Here is a 19,194-nt window from a genome sequence, read left to right on the forward strand (position 1 = left end):
TCGAAAGTTGAGTGGTTTGACTTCCGTTTTGACTTTCGCATCTGACCCGTTTGGTCAATCTTAGGATCCAACCAAGCCCATTTTTATGACCATAGTAATATAGGTAATAACCCTTTGAGGTTATACCTTATGATCATGTCGTTTGGTTAGTCAAATGACGAGTCAACCTTAGATACTTTTAATTGGACAAAAATACCCTTTTTCGCATAAATTAGTTTCAAACATATATGATCATTGTTTTGACTGATAAACTGATCATACAACATAATTAAACATGTTTTGACATATCGGACTAGTCATAGGACCCATTCAACCAACCGAACCCATAGTTACGCATACGACCCGTTAAAGTGGCATAAACCACTTTAACAAGTCATAACGAGTCAAGACACCTTTTAATACTTTCAAATCAGGATGTAAGCTTTAATAAACCATATTATACGAGATCCTTCGCTCGTTTGGTTAATAAACCACATGCTATCCGATATCCCATTTAAGCCATGATACACACTAACCTTAATTATCCAACCAAATTAGGAAACACTTGAATCACTTAAGCTTTGCATACACATTTGAACGAGACATCTATGCAAACCTGTGAGTACATAGTCCCCTCTTTTATATTTCCCAAATGTTTTGGGGTGATTCATATGTGTTAACCGATTTCTCAAATGTATGGCATATATGTTTACTAAGTGCTTTTTGTGTATAATACTTATGAAACAAAACAAGAAACAAAAGCCAAATCCTGGTAGAATCTTTCTATCTTAATAGTTAGATTCTTAAAGGATACTTAAAGTACTAATTTAAATCCTTGATTGGGTTTCTAAGAGTCGTTTACAATGTATGAGACAAGACACTGAAACAAAAACAAAAGCCAAATCCTTATAGGATCTTTCTATCTTAATAGTTAGATTCTTAAAGGATACTTAAAGTACTGTTGCTAATACTTGATTGGATTTCTAAAAGTACTTTTCAACGTATGGAACAAGACGATGAACGAGTATTTATGTGTAGAATTGTGTTAGTGATTTAGATAACGAAACGAGTGTAATACGATAAGAGCATGGTGGATACGCCGCTGGGACTTCCTATAAATAAGTGCTCTTATTGTATTACTCATCGTAGCGTTATCCAAATCACGTTAGGATTTTAGGTTTTGATGAAACAAGAAACAAAATCAAATCTTTGTAGGGTCTTTCTATTTTAATAGTTAGATTCTTAAAGGATACTTAAAGTACTAATTTAAATCCTTGATTGGATTTGTAAGAGTACTTTACAATGTATGAGACAAGACAATGGAACAAAAGCCAAATCCTTATAGGATCTTTCTATATTAATAGTTAGATTCTTAAAGGGTACTTAAAGTACTATTTTAAATCCTTGATTGGATTTCTAATAATACTTTTCAACGTATGAGACAAGACAATGTGTTATTATGTGTAAAGTTGTGTAAGTGACTTAGATAATGAAACGTCATTCTTAGCAAGACCAAAAAGGCTAACAATTCATAAAAAAATCACAAATAATCAAACCAAGCAATCTCGGATCAAGGCAAAGCCCTATTGTCATTGATCCAAAAGAAAAAACAAACAAAGACAGTAAAGAAGCGCAAAAAAGAAGCAATGCAACATGTACACTACGAAGAAGCGTACAAAGTAAGCAACATATGTATCAAATACTGTTAGCATGTCTAGAAGATGAAACGACATAGGCTCAGAAGCCCATCATGACTGCATGCCACGCCAAATGACTAACGACATTAACGCAAATAAATACACGCGTTGCAACTCTCACGTTAGCACAAAACCATCGTCATAGAGACCAAAAGTTCAAACCACATCGGCCAACCATCAAACACTATATGAAAACTCATATTACCACATACAAACATCTTAAACGTCTCGGATCAACAATTACTGTAATCCTCATCGACAACGAAATCCAACTACAACAAAACCAATCACCATTACTAACACAGATCGCAACATCCTGGTTAGAACCAAGTTGCTGGGTTCTAAAGCATTAACAAATATCAGATCAAAACTACAAACAAACAGAAGCCTCAATACAAATAAAATCTCCGATGAAGGCATCCTCATCGTCATCGATAACCTACAAAACTACAAACAAACAGAAGCCTCAATACAAATAAAATCTCTCTTTTGCAGGAAAACCTCATGTGCACAAGAAACACCTACAATCTCGCCAACAACACACACCACCGGGTTGGAGCTATTGAACGCAACATTAACGATATACAAGATGATATCGGTAGCATCCGGGAGTACATGGCGAGGCACGGGGGTGGAGATGATGGTAGTGATGAAGACATGGAGTAGGAGGCTTGAAGGAACAAGGGGCTAGTTGGTGATGAGCCCACAGGTTTAAGTGCCCTTCTATCTATCAAATAATTCATGGCCTGCGTGCCATTTGTCGAACAATTTACTTTCTCTAACTACTTTTTATCTTTGTTTTATTTTTACTTTATGTTTGGATGATGCTTGACGATGGTAATTTAGGATGGTTTGTGCTTGTTTGGTTGGTATTTAGTGTTTAAACAGGTGCAATGCGAGGGTTAGAGTGCTAAACATTAGCACTTGCAGCCCTATGATGGAGAAACCGGGAGACAAAACCTATTTTTCAGGCTAACAGACTGTCCACACGGGGACGTGTCCAGCCGACACGCCCCCGTGTTCATCTCCCAGATCTGCTGTTTGGCTACTGACCTGCAAATTTTTGCCAGACACGAGGCCGTGTCCAGCCGACACGTCCCCGTGTTCACCTTCTGTAAGTTTTCGTTACTGGCAGTTCACCACGGGGCCGTGTCCAATGGACACGGGGCCGTGTCCAGACTGCCAGTGACATAAACCTTTGCTTTTAAACCCACTTTTACACATTCTAATCAACCAAAAACATTATTTTTGGACACATTGAGGACAATGTGTAATTTAAGTGTGGGGGGGATGCTAAAACCTTGAAATTTTGCAAAATCCTAAACACAAGCCTTACACAAAACTCTATTGGAACCGCTAAACACCCCAAATTTTTTTCAAAAACTTTTTCATTTTTTTTTACTTGTCTTAGTTTAAGTTGGGAATAACAAGTTCTAAAAAGGTTATATTTTTACAAGTTTACAACCGATAGCGTCGTGATAAAAAGAACCAATATAAGAAAATTATGAAACGATATAACAAGTCTAGTTAAAAATTCGATTATATATACTTGATCATATTAAAAACCCATTCCCACAAAAGTGAGTTTTGAGCCTTTATTGAGCATAAAAATACACATATTTAGATTAAATGCTCATTTTTCGTTTCTTGTGTGAATAGCCGCTCGGTTCTTACAAATCTAGAACTTGCCACGACGATACATTCCCGGTCCTTACCAACTTAAACCCAAGTAAGTAAATGATGGAGGCATTAGGACTAACCATTTTTCTTTCAAAACCATTATTTTTCATTTTTTTATCACCTACCCAAAATCCCCCTAGATAGCCCCTTTGAGCCTAAACCTTTCATTTCATTACCCCAAAACCCTTTTTACCCACCAAAAACCTTTTTATTTTTTCACCCTTTATTTTAGTAAGTTCCATGCCGCTCTCGAGTGATTCACTAAAAATATACACCTTCGGCCGAGTGTTGAGTGATCTCCCGTGAGGTATGTGAACTTGTATATAAATGGAATTTTAATAAGGCATGCTATGCCCAAATAAGTAATTTATCTTATGAAACGTTCAAAATAAATCATAACGAATAGGATTGTAAGTAAATAAAAATAAAACCTATAAAAACCTTGGATTCCCGACACTCTAGGACAAGCTAAAACATTCTCTTCTACCTATTCCATTTGGGAGTGTAAGCCACATTTAAAGAGTTTTGCTTGAGGACAAGCAAAAGTTCAAGTGTGGGGGTATTTGATGTGTGTAAAATGCAACATATAAATCACATCAATTAAGGCATAAAACTAACCCTTTTTAAGTACTAATGTTGGAAAAAGAGTGTTTTTGTCTTCCTTTTGTATTTTCAGGATGAAATGAGCTCAAAATCACAAAAGAAGCAAAAAGACAACTAATTCTAGCATAAATACAAGAAAAGGAACAAAAGTAGACTGCCCGGACCCTCAACGGCACCTCCCAAGGCAAAGGAGAAGAAACAGAGTCTGAACACGCCCCGTGTCCAGCGAACACGGGGGCGTGCCCAGGAAGCAGCAGAAAAGACAAACCAGTAGAAGCTTCCATTGCCCACCACGGGGCCGTGTCCAGCGGGCACGGGGGCGTGGTGAAAGTACAGCAGGCGCATTAATTGTAATTCGCAATTACTATTAATGAAGAGAGAGAATGTCAGACGGGCACGGGGCCGTGTCCAGCGGACACGGGGCCGTGTCCAGCCTTCTGTTCAGCCTATAAATAGAGGAGCTTGGCTTCATTTTCTCTCATCCCTTGGCACACCACCTCTCTCACACCTCATCCACCACCCACCACCACCATAACACCATCATCCACCACCATCATCCATTGTCCATCGTAGAGTGTGTGAGTCGTCTCGGGATCCAAGATTGATCGTAAGAGTTCTTGACAATCAAGGCCATGTTTGCCTAAGTCTCTTACATCACTTGGTGAAGACAAGTGTTTAGTATAATACTTTTTATTTTTAATCTTTTGCACTTTTTATTTGGTTTTGTATTAATGACTTTAATAACTAGTTACTTATGTTGAAGGTGATCTTTCCTTATCGTTTGTCCGTGGTGTCTTGGCATTATTTTACTGTCTATATAAAATAAAAGATTTTCACCATTCATATCTCCACGGTCTATATGGAGGTATGTTGGCTACCTGGTCGGGGGTTAAGGGAACGGTTTGGTAAGGGTCTTGCCCTTGTTCAGCGTTTAGAGGTCCTGCTTGGGACCTGGGTCAAATTTAGTAGGATCTCCTTCAATGCCCATAGGTATTGGATGGCGGGGATCCAAACTCTTTGACCCCCTCATAAGTTAACTACTATTAATACTATAACCCGGCTATTTAGGACTGTATCCCTGCTGACTCAGACTACTTAGCCGAGGGTAACGTCACCGCCAAAAGCGGGGCCTACCACAATTTGCATTAATAACTTAATTCATTATCTTTCAATAATCCGACCCTTTAGGATTGTATCCTTGCTGACTCAAACTACTGGGTTGAGGGTAACGTCGCCTTCAAAAGAGGGGCCTACTACAATAACTAAGATAATCTCTTAAACAAGTGCAAAAGTGCGAAAATAATCAAAGGTTATACTAATACACGTGTCGGATCCAAGTGATTCATCTTGTCTATCTGTTTTTATTTTATTTTTATTTTCAGCATTTAGTTAGTTTTTATTTTTCTTAGTTTAAAACATTTTTCTAACTTTTTGATTTGATTAGACGTTGAGGATAAACCGGTATTAAAAGCTCTTGTGTCCTTGGACGACCTCGGTATCTTACCAACACTATACTACGTCCACGATGGGTGCACTTGCCCATATGTGTGTTTAGTGTTAGTAAATATCGTGTTTTATAAATTTAAAACTTGGCTAAAAGTGTAAAAAGGGGCTTAAATACTCATCAAAAAAAATATAACACACTTCACGCACATAAAAAATATACAACACAAATAACCAAGGTTAGAATCCAATGATACATAAAAAAAAGCAATGTACAAGTTACAACCAATTGATGGACATACATATTACAAATGATAGTATTATATTATAGGGTTGAGATCCTGTACAAACAGTGCTAATTATAAGAACCGTAAGAACAGATTTAAACCATTGATAATAAGGGTTGATATTGATTATAAATAAAACCCTTATAATTAAAAATTACTACTAACAAATTAGGGGTAATTTTGTAAAATTGCTAGTCATTTGACCATTTTCCATTAAATACAAATTCCACCAAAGTTTTTTAAAGTAAAATAACTTTTATATACTTCATTATTCAAAAAAAAAAATATACCATAAAATCAAGTATTTTTTTTATCTTTAATATGAGTATCATATTGCTATACCTTTTTTGTATTTATAAAATTGATTTTTAAAAAAAGTTAACAAAAGGTGTTTTATAATTGTGTTGATAACGTGTTGATTATGTGTTAATTACAAAATAATACAAACAAACATCAAAAGTAGATATAATCAGCACATCTGGTGTGCTGATAATGGAGAACGATTGAGGATGTTGTGCTAATGTCGTTTATGTTGATAATGGAGAACGATTGAAGACGATTATTCAAAAAAAAAATATACCATAAAATCAAGTATTTTTTTTATCTTTAATATGAGTATCATATTGCTATACCTTTTTTGTATTTATAAAATTGATTTTTAAAAAAAGTTAACAAAAGGTGTTTTATAATTGTGTTGATAACGTGTTGATTATGTGTTAATTACAAAATAATACAAACAAACATCAAAAGTAGATATAATCAGCACATCTGGTGTGCTGATAATGGAGAACGATTGAGGATGTTGTGCTAATGTCGTTTATGTTGATAATGGAGAACGATTGAAGACGATGTGCTGATAATGAAGAACGATTAAGTATGTTATGCTAATTAAATAGTGTTGTCCTGATTATATTTTTTGTAATTATTTTTAATTAGTTATAAATAAATATGGTCAAAAGGTCTAAATTACCCCTAAACTAATTTTTTATTGATGAACACTTATCAATTATGTGTTGATTCTTACGATTCTTACAAACTTAAGTGTTTGTATTTAATCCCATTCCTTATATTATAATAACAACAACAATAATAATTCTTAAACAAAGAAAATTCCTTATTTATCAAAGTCGATAAAATATTCAAGGACCAAAATGCAACATTAAAATTCAGAAGCCGACAAATAATGGGAGATAATTGAATACTATAAGAACCATTATTTTAATTCAATAATTAATAACCTAACTCCAAAAGTTACACTAAACCCCTCACACTTCATCAAATATACACACAACCCCCCATCTTTCTCTCACCCTAGCTTTGACATAAATTACCCACACTTAACAGTCTACTAATACTGTGTGTGTGTGAGAGAGAGAGAAAGAGAGAGAGAGAGCGAGAAAGCATCACTTTCCCAAGAAATCTCACAAATAATAATCCACTTAATAAATCTTGTTTACTCCGTTTTCATCGTCACCGGTTATTTCCAGCCTCCTTTTATACAATAACCGGTTTTAAAGGGTTTTTTTTCTGATGGCTAAATCTTGCCGGAAAATATGAAGATTACAAGAAAAACGGATCTACCGGCTGTCACATCCTCCAAGATTCAAACTTTCTCACCGGATTCGGATCTTTTACAAAAACCCATTTCGAAAAAGCAACCAAGTCGGAGAATCCGGAACTCCGGCGGCGGGGTGCGGCTGAAGAGGGACGGAGCTCCGGCGGCCGGAAAAAGGGGTTCCAGGCCGGAGACGCCGTTGCTCCGGTGGAAGTTTGTTGAGGGTAAGGAGGAACATGAGGATGTGAAGGATGTTGAAGTTGAAAGTGATAAACAGGTGGTGGTTGGTCGGAAAAGTGGCCGGAAAATGAGGAGAGGTGGTGACGTGGCAACTGTGTCGGCGAGGAAGTTGGCTGCTGGGTTGTGGCGGTTGCAACCGCCGGATGTTGGTGGTACCGGCGCCGGTGAGTTGTGTGGTGGTTCAAAGAATAATGGGTTTGTATCTCAGGTAAAGAAATTGTTGTTATTAATATTATTTTTATTATTAATTATTATTATTCCCCAATTTTTTTCTTTTTTTTTTTCTAGGGTTTTGGTAGGTGAATCAGTTTATTAGTTCTTGATCTTTAGTTATAAACCCTAATTAAAGATCTGTTAATTTAGGGTTGTTTAGTTCAATCCCTTTTGGGGTTTGCAAATCTTCAAACCAATTTAATTCACATTTTGATTTTCTTTGTTTATTTTTTTAAATCTTTAAATTAAAGAAGAAAAGAATTCTAAATTTGGGAAAAACCATTGTTGTTTCATGTCTTAAAAAAGTCTATGGTTGACTTTTGAGCAAAAAAAGTTGATTCTTTGAGTTGAAAACTTGAAAAGCTTGAATCTTGATGTTGACTTAAAAAATCACTTGAATCTTGATGTTGACTTAGAAAATCACTTGAATCTTGAAGTTGACTTTGAATGATCTATTACTTGCAGCCCGTGATCGATCATCCGGGGATTCATTCCCCTGCTCGACACAATAGGAAGTCATTTGATTCTCATATGAAAGAAGTTCCACAAAGCCCGAATTCTGTTACTGGCTCAAGGAGTATGCTTCGTCACAAGGTATACTTTGAAATTAGAAAAATAAAAGTAGTTTGTTTGACATTTAAAGTCGAAGTATGTCCGCTAATCGAAAATGACAGTTAACATGAACATAAGTACATAACCGTTGTTCCTATTTGTTTCGGCTATTTAATACGTATATTTTTTAAGGAGTAAATTACGTTTTTGGCCCCCCTGTGGTTATATCACTTTTACTATATTAGCCCAAAATAAGAATTTTTAACATATATGCCCCCATGGTCTCTATAACTAACCATTTTGGCCCCTAAGTCTAGAGATCATGGGGGCCAAAATGGTTAGTTATAGAGACCATAGGGGCCAAAATGGATAGACTTAGGGGCCAAAATGGTTAGATATAGAGACTATGGGGGCAGATATGTTAAAAATTCTTATTTTGGGCTAATATAGTAAAGGTGATATAACCACAGGGGCCAAAAACGTAATTTACTCATTTTTTAAGGGTTCTGTTTTGGACCCAAAATGTAGATTATGACTATGATGTTATATTTGGTCGGCAATGCAAGTATAGGGGCGTTTGGATGCGCGTTTTGAAAAGCCAATATCTGATAATCTGTTAAATTCGATTTTCTATAATCTTGTAGCTTGAACCAACATTCCATTTTTCCAACTCTGCGATGGAGGGTGCAACCAAGTGGGACCCGTATTCATGGAAAGCGTCAGAAGACGCAAAACGAATCTATGGTGAATCAAAGCTTCTAGAAGAACAAGCTGGTGTAGTGTCGGTGCTTGAATCAGAACTTGAATCGGCCCGGGCCCGCATTCATGATCTTGAAACGGAAAGACGAGCTTCAAAAAAGAAACTTGAACAATTTTTAAAAAAGTTAAACGAAGAGCGTGCGGCGTGGCGGAGCCGTGAACACGAAAAGGTTCGTGCGGTTATTGATGATGTAAAGTCGGAATTAAGTCGAGAACGAAAAGGCCGGCAAAGAATGGAGATCGTGAATTCGAAGTTAGTCAATGAGTTAGCGGATGCCAAATTATCAGCCAAACGGTACATGCAAGATTACGAAAAAGAAAGAAAAGCGAGAGAATTAACGGAGGAAGTATGTGATGAATTAGCTAAAGAAATAGGTGAAGATAGAGCAGAAGTCGAAGCGTTAAAACGGGAATCTATGAAAATGAGAGAAGAAGTTGACGATGAAAGAAAAATGTTACAAATGGCGGAAGTTTGGCGTGAAGAACGTGTTCAGCTGAAGCTCGTTGATGCGAAAGTAACCCTCGAAGAAAAATATTCTCAAATGAATAAACTCATAAAGGATCTCGAAACTTTCTTGGGTTCAAAAAGATCGGATCTTGATACAGAAGAGATTAAAAGAGCCGAAACCCTTAAACAATGCGCTAATTCGGTCAATATTCAAGAAATTACGGAGTTTAAATACGAGCCCGCGGACCCAGATGACATATATGCGGTTTTTGAAGAGGTTAACTTCGATGAAATGAACGCGAAAGACATTCAACAGTTTGACAAAAACGGTGGTATCGTAGAAGATGAAGACGAAGACGAAGACGAAGATGACGATGAAAGCGGGTGGGAAACAGTGAGTCATGTTGAAGATCAAGGGTCGAATTATTCACCCAACGGGAGTGATCCGTCGGTCACGAGAAGCACCCGAAGAGAATGGGAAGAAAACGACGGGACCACAGTAACCGAAATAACCGAAGTGTGTTCCGCAACGAATAATAAAAATCCCAAAAAAGGGTCTTCGATTTCTCGTTTATGGAGGTCGTCTTACTCGAGTAACGGTGAAAATTGCAAGGTTATATCGGTGGAGGGGCGGTTATCAAGCGGAACCCATCTTTCAAACGGGACCCACCTATCACCGGGCGGTAGCTCGGGGGTGAGCATGTCGGAGTGGAGTTGTTCACCTGGGTCCGCTAGCAACACTCATTATACGAAAGGGATGAAAGGGTGCATAGAATGGCCACGAGGAGCGATGCAGAAACACAGTTTAAAAGCAAAACTAATGGAAGCGAGGATGGAAAGTCAAAAGGTACAGTTGCGACAAGTGTTGAAGCAGAAGATATGATAATGGCAAGAAAACACGAGTCGCGTGTTCTTGGAATAATGATGGTCAAAAGGGGGTATGATTCGGGTCAAAAGGTTAGGGTTTGAGTCAAGTGTTGAAGCGGGAGATATGACGGTGAACAGGAATAAAAATGTATGATTCATGTTCGTCTCGAAATAACGATTCTGGTGACCAATTTTCAATCTTGAACATACATTTTGCAGGGGATTCATTAGATTAGATTATATTCATGTCATGTTCAAGAAGATGCAAACATTGTTTTCTGTTGTAGGATGTTATAAATTCAATGCAAACTATTTGAAAGATATGATCATTCAACTTCATTTCTTAATCACAGTAAGCTGCAAACTATTTGAAAAATTGTAGGGTATCCCTATGTTGTCAAAAGCGCAAAAAGCGCGCGCCTAGGCGCACCAACAGCGCCTGGTGGTAGCGTAGGCGCAAAAACGGGTTTTTTTTTTTGAAAAAACGGTTCTGAGGCGCAAAAAGCACGCGCCTAGGCGCAAAAAACATGGTTGAGGCGCAGGGAAAAAAGCTAAAACAGAACAAATGACATTAAAAACGAAACTGAGTGCGTGCAAAAACTAGCTTACACGGGCCCGGGTTTCTGGAGCTGCATTCATGTCCGCAGGTCGCGCGGGCACGCACGAGTTCAAACCAAATTCAAGCTTAGAAACTCATTTTTGCACCCCCTGCGCGCGGGTAGGACTTATGGTAAAACATGTCATAAAGCTACAATGGAGTAGTAAAGGCTTTACCTTATAAACAACCACTAACTTTGTTCCAACACCAATGTGGGACAAAGTATTTACCACCTTTTGAGGCTTTTATTCACACACCCAAAACTTACAACATATAAGTCCTAATCTTAAATGGCATGTATAATAGTTTTTTTTTTTTAATTTTAGGGTAAATTACTTTTTGAGTCCCTGTGTTTTAGTAGTTTTAACTAGTTGTGTTTTAGTAGTTTTAACTAGTTGAGTACAAAAGCAAAAAGTTTAACGATCTGAGTCCCTATAAGCATTTTCTTTAACCATTTGAGTCCTTTTGAGTCCAAATTTTAACATTTTGAGTCCAATTTTTTGGACTCAAATCGTTATAAAATAAACAAAATTGGACTCAAAACGTTATAAAACAAATGGCTAGGGACTTAGGGCGTTAAACTTTTTTATTTTGGACTCAAGTGGTTAAAATCACTAAAACACAGGGACTCAAAAAGTAATTTACTCTTAATTTTATATGTGGAATCTTATTTATTTTCAAAGCATAACATATTTTTTATATTTTTCCTCTATGTGCACTTTTCTTAAAAAAGCACACGCTTTTTTTGCGCCTTGCGCCTAGGCTCCGGGCGAGGCTGATGCGCCTCGCCTGCGCCTTGCGTCTTTGACGGTATCCGGATGTTACAGAGATAAAATAAGTTTATGATATGAGCATCTCTTTCTTGTGCAAAAAGCAATCCATTGAATGACAAAAAACATATTTCAAGAATGGATTGCCACACTTGTGACACTATTAAAAGGTTAATAAAATGGATTACTTGACAAAGAATTCACTTTCTTGTGACAACTTGTAGTCATGTAAGTCTTGAGAAAATGTTCACCCTTTTGCGTTGTATATCGCTTTTTACATGTCGGGCTTGCGTCAACTCGCAAGAACTCGGTTCATATGTCTGACATGATTTTTAGATTCATCTCAGTTTTTTGGGATTCGGCCATGAACACAACCCATATATAATAAGTCGTTTGAGAGACCAGAAAACGGAAGATTTTTTCAAAGCAAACTGCAAACTATTTGAAAGATGATCGTCGATCTTCATTGAAAGCTCGGTTTATAAAAAAAAAAACCAATAATTTCACACTCAAATTACAGTCTATAGTACAACAATTGAAAAGACAAACTTATTGGGTACTACAACAACAAATAATTCTTAATTTATTCATTTAAATTCTTGAAAGTTGACATGCCCTGTTGCTTGTGCATGTTCCACAGCTTCCTATGTTGTCAATAACAAAAGAGGCCAAATGTGAACAGAATGACAGATAGTGATTGTGCAACTCGTTAAACATTTTTTTGTCCTCGTATTAACGTTATTACAGTAAACAATTAGCGGGCCAAATGTGCTGGATTATACTCGTTTGACCCGCTAAAAGTAAAAAATAACTAGAGTTGACCCATCCATAAGTAAATGGGTCAAAATTGTACATTAACAAGTAAATTTCTAACCTTTTGACCAATTACACCAATTTGGCAAACCCCGCAACGCAATGTGAAATTGGCAGTATCCGTGTAGCTCCTTTTCCTAAAAATATGTAAAAAATCTCCTATTATCGTCTTCACAAAAGAGTAAAATGCCCACTTTGTCCCTGAGGTTTGGCCAGTTTTGCGACTTTCGTCCAAGCATCTGGATCCAAACGGTTTAAAATCTTGCCATTTTCATCTGGCTTGTTAACTCCATCCATTTTTCTCTGTTAAGACACGGGTATTTTTGTCTTTTTTGTCAACTTAAGGGTATTTTCGTCGTTTTTGAATATACTTGTACATTATGCTAAATGATTGTTCATAAAGTGAAAACGACCGAATTGCCCATTAACTCATTAAGTTAACAAAAAAGACGAAAATACCCCTGCCTTCACAGAGAAAAATGGATAGAGTTAACGAGCCGGATGAAAATGGGCAAGATTTCAAACCTTTTGGATCCAGATGCGGAAAAACAAACTTTTGGATGAAAATCGCAAAACTGGCCAAACCTCAGGGACGAAAATGGCATTTTATTCGAATATTAATAATCGAAAAAATTGACCTTTTTATGAACTGCACATTTTTTGTACCTTTGCTGATCCTTTACAAGATTTAGAGCAAGTGATTCATACGTCCCGATGGTCCTATCGGGATTTACCGCAAAAATCGTTTGATCAAATTCTTCAGGAGCTCCATCAGCAGGGGACATCTATGATGACATAAACTTTAGGCGTTAAACGAAATCGAATGTTGTAAAGTATGCAAATATAAGGGGAGGAAAAGGAACGGTAGTGAATGACATACAGCTAAAGCATCATAATGGAGACCATCGTATATCAACATTACTCTTTCTCGATATTTCTTTTCCTGTGATACAATAATAAAAAGATGGGTTATCAACATTTTATCACCAAAGCACAAGTATTTGACATGAACGATGAATGCTGACCTGTCCATACAAGTCGCATCTTGTGGTTTGGATATCATATGCTGCAATTTCACGACCGTAATAATCTGCTAATATTGAAAGCTCTATTGCGCCTTTAAAAGAGTGGTTTAAAAAAAGAGAAAATTGTAAGATGAACAAATGGCAGGCGCATTTCGAAGAATGTTAAGTAAATGTAATGATGATAATAAAACAAATCTTGTGCGTATTTGGATGAATGATAGAGATGTCTGGACATCAAAAGAAAATTAGTTGAATTGCACATGGTACCAAAGATATTGTATCCACTTCATGAGATTGTATGTATATAGATAAAAGGAAATCTTGACATCAAGCTTTACGGGGACCATTTTCATCCTATACACTTTTAGGGGCTGTTTGTTTACCTCTTAATGAGGCTCTTAATGGTTTAGACCTCTTACTGGTTCCGCATTTAATGGTTCAGACTGTTTGTTTCATGAGCAGATGTCTGAATGGTTCAGACATTTGCCTCTGAACGTTAAGCATTATACAGGCTCTTAATGGTTCATACCTCTTACTGGTTCAGCACATAATGATTCAGACCTCTTACTAGTTCAGCACTTAACCATTCAGATGTTGCCAAACAGCCCCTTAGTCTCTTGAGAAAATCTTTTGCATTAATGGTCCCTACTATCGGGACTTAGATACATAAATAGCAACCTTTCAAAATAAAAAAAAAGAATTAATTTCATATATACCCTTACAAACTTGAAAAATTTCATATATACCCAACCAAAACTAATGATATCATATATGCCCTTACATAATAGTTAAAAAATATCAAATATACCCAATTTATTAAAAACAGTCTAATCTAATAAATAATCATTTTCCATATTTTTTTTACTTCAAGTTTCATATATGCTCATCTTTTAACTTCATATATTTATATAACATTTTTTAATCTTAAATTTATTTTTACCCATTTTTTAATCTTTTTTCATAAACAATAGTATTTTTCATCAATAATGTTTAAGCTAAATAAATTAAGCTAGAAATGAGTAGATATAATATTTGAAGTTAAAGGCCATATATGAGATCTCAAAGTTTTAGAAAATTAAGGGTAAAATTGTCATTTATGAAATTGTTTTTAATGAATTGGGTATCTATGATATTTCAACCACTTTGTAAGGGTTTATATGATATTTATAATTTTGCAAGGGTATATATGATATTTTGCAAGTTTGTAGGGGTATATATGAAATTGCCCCCAAAAAAAGATGCTTAAATGAGCAAGAAGGGCATATGTTTTTTATTCATTGTAATTTAATCATGTATATTAAGTTTAGATAAATTCCAACAGAACAATTGAACGTTGAGTCATTCTGATTAACTCAGTTTGACCTTTTAGTTAATGGTGTTAGTTAACTAACAGTCATGAAAGGAAAGACCTGACTGGGAACAAAAATTGTCTAAGGGGCTCCATTCAAAGAAAAAAAAACTCAAGGAACCAAACGTGTAGGTTGACAGATAGTCCAAAATGATCCGAAACTCATGTTATGCCCCTTTCAAAGGTCCCTATTGAGTCGCATTAAATGCAAGTGCAATCTTTCTTACCTCATATTTCTTAAATAAAAGTGTAACTCCAAGTTTATGATGGACATGTTCTTAATCGAGAGAATAATGGAAAACATGAAGGAAAATATATTCATGTAACAATAAACAGAGTATCACCAAATAGTGAGCAACAACAAATTATTTTAATTTAAGGAACACGTACTATTCTTTAGAAATAAGAGCAATATTTGAACAACAAAAATGTTTGAACTACGCCCTGCTTGCGGTATGCGCATATAATGTATATATGTGTGGGCCATCGGGGGCAAAAGTGAAACTGCACTAATTTTAATGTTATTTTACTAATTTCGTGAAAATAACGTTAAAAGCTGAGGATGGTTAATCATGCATCATGTGGTGGCGTTGATAGCTGAAAGACAAAAGGGTACATGCACTAATCGGTCTTTGTCCCGATTGCTGAGTGCTATGTGCCTTATGTCCAAGGCTTGATGCAAAACTACTATCGATCCAGAGGTCTCAATAGAAGCAGCCTCTCTATTCCTACGGGGTAGAGGTAAGGCTGTCTACATCTTACCCTCCTCAGACCCTACCTTTGCTTTGCTATTGGTGGGATTTACTGAGTATGATGACGATGATGAAATGTTACATAAGAGGAACTAGGTATCTTCTACAATGTGACAATAGGCAATAGCAGCTATGAACTTTTTGGATGCAAGTGACCGAAAAAAGATGCAGACTTAAGTAATACACAGTTAACAGATTATGAATGTTATGTCATATATGAATTCAACTAGTAATAAGGCAATCAACAATAAACGTGATACACAAAGGGATTGAAAGTTTGAAACATACCTCCCCATTTCTCCGGGTTAAGAATCCAAGCACAATATTCTTCATTACGTTTCCCAAGAAACGCTTCAGAATATTTTGTTGGATCACTTGCTACTGTAGCAGCTATAACCTGTAAAAAATATAATACATTATTAGTTAAAAACATATTAATACAAGAGTGAATTTCAAGGATTGTCCTTTATCTTTATATCCATTTTCAGGCGCTGTCCTTTATGTTCAAAATTGACGAGTTTTGTCCTTTATGTTTTCGTATCATATACGTTTTGTCCTTTAGGCCTAACCTAGTTAGTTTTTTCAGTTAAATTTGGTCATATGCTTTGCACATGAGGGCATTTTTGTCAATTCAAAGGTAAGTTCAACGGCAGATTTACAGCTCAAAGCTTCTGCAACCTTTGAATTGACAAAAATGCCCTCATGTGCAAAGCACATGACCAAATTTAACTGAAAAAACTAACTGGGTTAGGCCTAAAGGACAAAACGTGTATGATATGAAAACATAAAGGACAAAACTCGACAATTTTGAACATAAAGGACAGCGCCTGAAAACGGATATAAGGATAAAGTACAATCCCTGAAATTCACTCTTAATACAATATTTGGAATACAAGGCATCGACGTGTTAACAAATGCTTCACGCCAAATTTTAAAATTCCATTGTGTCCTAAGCTTTCATAACAGAAGAAATGGTATTGCAGTTTGATAATCAAATAAATCAACACACACGACAAATGAAAAAACGATCGAATTGAACCTGTCTCAATTCTGAAGCCTTATTTTTGTCATGGTCCATGACATACCTGCATGGATATAAACAACCAAAAATAAACTAAAAAATGAGCCATCTGCTAAATAAATAATTATACAGAGAAAACGATAGTGTGATGTTTCAGAGACTCACCCAACGGCATTAAATAGACAACTGTTATCGGAAGGAATCACCCGTCTAACTATACTACCTTCCATCTCGTACTATACACACCTAAAACCACCAAAATTGCGCAGGTTAAATGGTTAATTCAAGATATAAATACTAACACATAGGGTTGTAAACGAACTGAACGAACACAAACAAGGCCATGTTAGTGTTCGTTCGTTAAGGAAATTAACATGTTCGCGAACTGTTCACGAACTGTTCACGAACGCACACCGACCATAAGTTTATGTTCGTGTTCATTCGTTAAGGAAATTCAGTTGTTCACGAACTGTTCGTGAACACTAGCCTCGAACACAAACAAACGCAAGCAAATAAAAACGAACGTAAACAAACATTTAACTTGAAAATAAAAGATAAAAACAGTATTATCCTTAAACATTGGATATAAGTAGTTAAATACGACCATTAAATGATAAATCAAAACGCAAGAAGTTTACTACACCATCAAACGATGAATTAAGTTTAACTAACTTAGACATAATTATCCCAAAAAATGACTTCAAATGTCTAAATTTTAGCTAACTTAGAAAAAGTAGGGTTTCAAGTTTTCAATATGTTTTGATAAAAGGTTTATTATTTATTATTTTTTAATATAATCAAACGAACATGAATAAACGTAACCGAACATATTACCGAACGTTCACGAACGCAGTCGAACAAACTAGACCTGTGTTCGTGAACCGAACAAAATTTTTTGTTCGTGTTCGTTCGTTAAGCTAATCGAACGAACATAAACGAACTTCCCGCCGAACGGTTTACGAACTGTTCGCTGAACGTTTGGTTCGTTTACCAACAACAATACATCACAATATGTCAATATCCTTCACCTAGATACAACCAAATTGAAAAACCTTATTAAAGTAAAATAGTCACTCAGGCAATAAAACAAACAGTTGGTGTGCACAACCTTTTCTTCACAAATTAAGCAGCAAGATCACACCTTTTTACATATATATGCTCAATTACAGGAGCAGAAATTAAACTGAATTTTCTTTATAATATTTAAAGAATTGCTGGATTACGTGTTCTGAAAGAATATACTTTACCACACGAAACTTCAAGGATGTGATGATAAAAGCGTAGTAAATTAGGTCTTGTGTAAGCATGAATTCATCAAATTTAACCAAACGAACATCATTATTAAGTATTAAAATAAATAAACAAAAAGAGGGAAGTTAGATCTGGGGGATAAGGAGGGTACCTGTAAATTGCTTCAAGGAAGGAACAACTGGGACGACAAGCAAAAGAATCAGAAACCGTTAGACTCTGACGATAGGAAAATACGAAATTGATTGATTATTTAAAGAGAGATTGATTGATTGTTTTTCAAGAAACAAAATAAAACACTAATGATATGTGTATATATAGCTTTTGGGATTTTTTTTTTTTTTTTGAACAAAAAAGAGAGAGAGGGGAAAAAAGTGTTTTAGATAATGTTAAGATATACTAGGATTTTGCCCGTCGCGCGTTGCGGTGGCGCGCGACGGATGGTAACATATAGTAAGATAAAACACGATTCATAAAATGCAGTGCGTAAAAGACAATTAAAAAAAAGTGTAAATCACAAAGGAAGACACAAAACGTACAACACAATACCAAAGACATTTCGAAAAACACAATGCATTGCCATTTGCAAAAGTAGGAGTTGTAGTCTAGGGGTTACAATTGCAATTTTTTTTTAAGTTTGGCGGGTGTAAAAATGGAGTAATAGTGCAAGGGGTAAAAATGCAAAGTCTAAAAAAGACAAAGTGTAAAAGTATGGGGGTGGTGGCGGAAATGTGTAAGAGCTAAGGGGTGTTGGTGGAAATGTAAAGGAAGAGGGTTGGTGGCGTAATTGTGTAAGAGCTAAGGGGGTGATGGTGGAAAACCAAAGTAGGCGGTTGGTGCTGGCAAAGTTTGAAAGATGAGGTTGTGGTTTTGGAAATTTAAAGTAGAAGGTTTATGGACTAAATTTGTCATTTTATGAAACTTTGAAGATACCAAAGTCAAGGGGCTAAAATTGCAACATCGTGAAACTACCGGGGGGGGGGGCAGGGAGGCAAAGCCGGTGGGAAACCCGCGTGCGTTGCAGCGCGAGTACATTGCAAACATCGAATAGATTAGTCGAAGCGTTATGTAATGCGTTAAACATGTGAAAACGCACATTTTGACGTATCCAATTTAACTCAATAGCATTGTAGCTGGATAAAAATGTAAAGTATATCGTATTTATATGTGACCCAACTCATACATAGGAAACGTATAAAAAAGCATAAAATGTGTATCAAGGGAAAAATAACACGTGTAATAAAAGTGATATTCATATCAACGGAAAAAACTATACCCTTAGCGTGTTGCGGTAGG

At 36.0% G+C, this 19,194-nt stretch overlaps 2 protein-coding genes across 6 annotated transcripts; one reads left to right on the forward strand and one right to left on the reverse strand.

The window, feature by feature from the left end:
• Positions 1-7,038: 7,038 nt before the first annotated feature.
• LOC110942080 lies at positions 7,039-10,662 on the forward strand. Its single transcript, XM_022183785.2, has 3 exons — positions 7,039-7,692; positions 8,163-8,291; positions 8,894-10,662. The coding sequence occupies exons 1-3, from the start codon at positions 7,243-7,245 to the stop codon at positions 10,337-10,339; spliced, it is 2,025 nt and encodes a 674-aa protein (XP_022039477.1). The 5' UTR covers positions 7,039-7,242; the 3' UTR covers positions 10,340-10,662.
• Positions 10,663-12,130: 1,468 nt separating this feature from the next.
• LOC110942079 (OVARIAN TUMOR DOMAIN-containing deubiquitinating enzyme 2) lies at positions 12,131-18,203 on the reverse strand. 5 transcript variants are annotated; one of them, XM_022183781.2, is made up of 9 exons: positions 18,053-18,203; positions 16,816-16,896; positions 16,669-16,714; positions 15,918-16,026; positions 13,530-13,621; positions 13,385-13,447; positions 13,143-13,289; positions 12,566-12,641; positions 12,131-12,335 (listed from the first exon to the last, which is right to left on the reverse strand). In XM_022183781.2, exons 2-9 carry the CDS (start codon positions 16,878-16,880, stop codon positions 12,283-12,285), a joined length of 651 nt encoding a protein of 216 aa, XP_022039473.1. In that variant the 5' UTR covers positions 16,881-16,896; positions 18,053-18,203; the 3' UTR covers positions 12,131-12,282. The 5 variants fall into 5 exon arrangements, with proteins under 5 accessions (XP_022039473.1, XP_022039475.1, XP_035846295.1 ...); XM_022183783.2 differs by lacking the exon at positions 18,053-18,203 and adding an exon at positions 17,898-17,995; XM_035990402.1 differs by lacking the exon at positions 18,053-18,203 and adding an exon at positions 17,898-17,982 and having other exon boundaries at positions 13,171-13,289.
• Positions 18,204-19,194: the final 991 nt, after the last annotated feature.

The sequence above is a fragment of the Helianthus annuus genome, chromosome 5 (genome assembly GCF_002127325.2).
Source record: "Helianthus annuus cultivar XRQ/B chromosome 5, HanXRQr2.0-SUNRISE, whole genome shotgun sequence".
Lineage (NCBI taxonomy): Eukaryota > Viridiplantae > Streptophyta > Magnoliopsida > Asterales > Asteraceae > Helianthus > Helianthus annuus.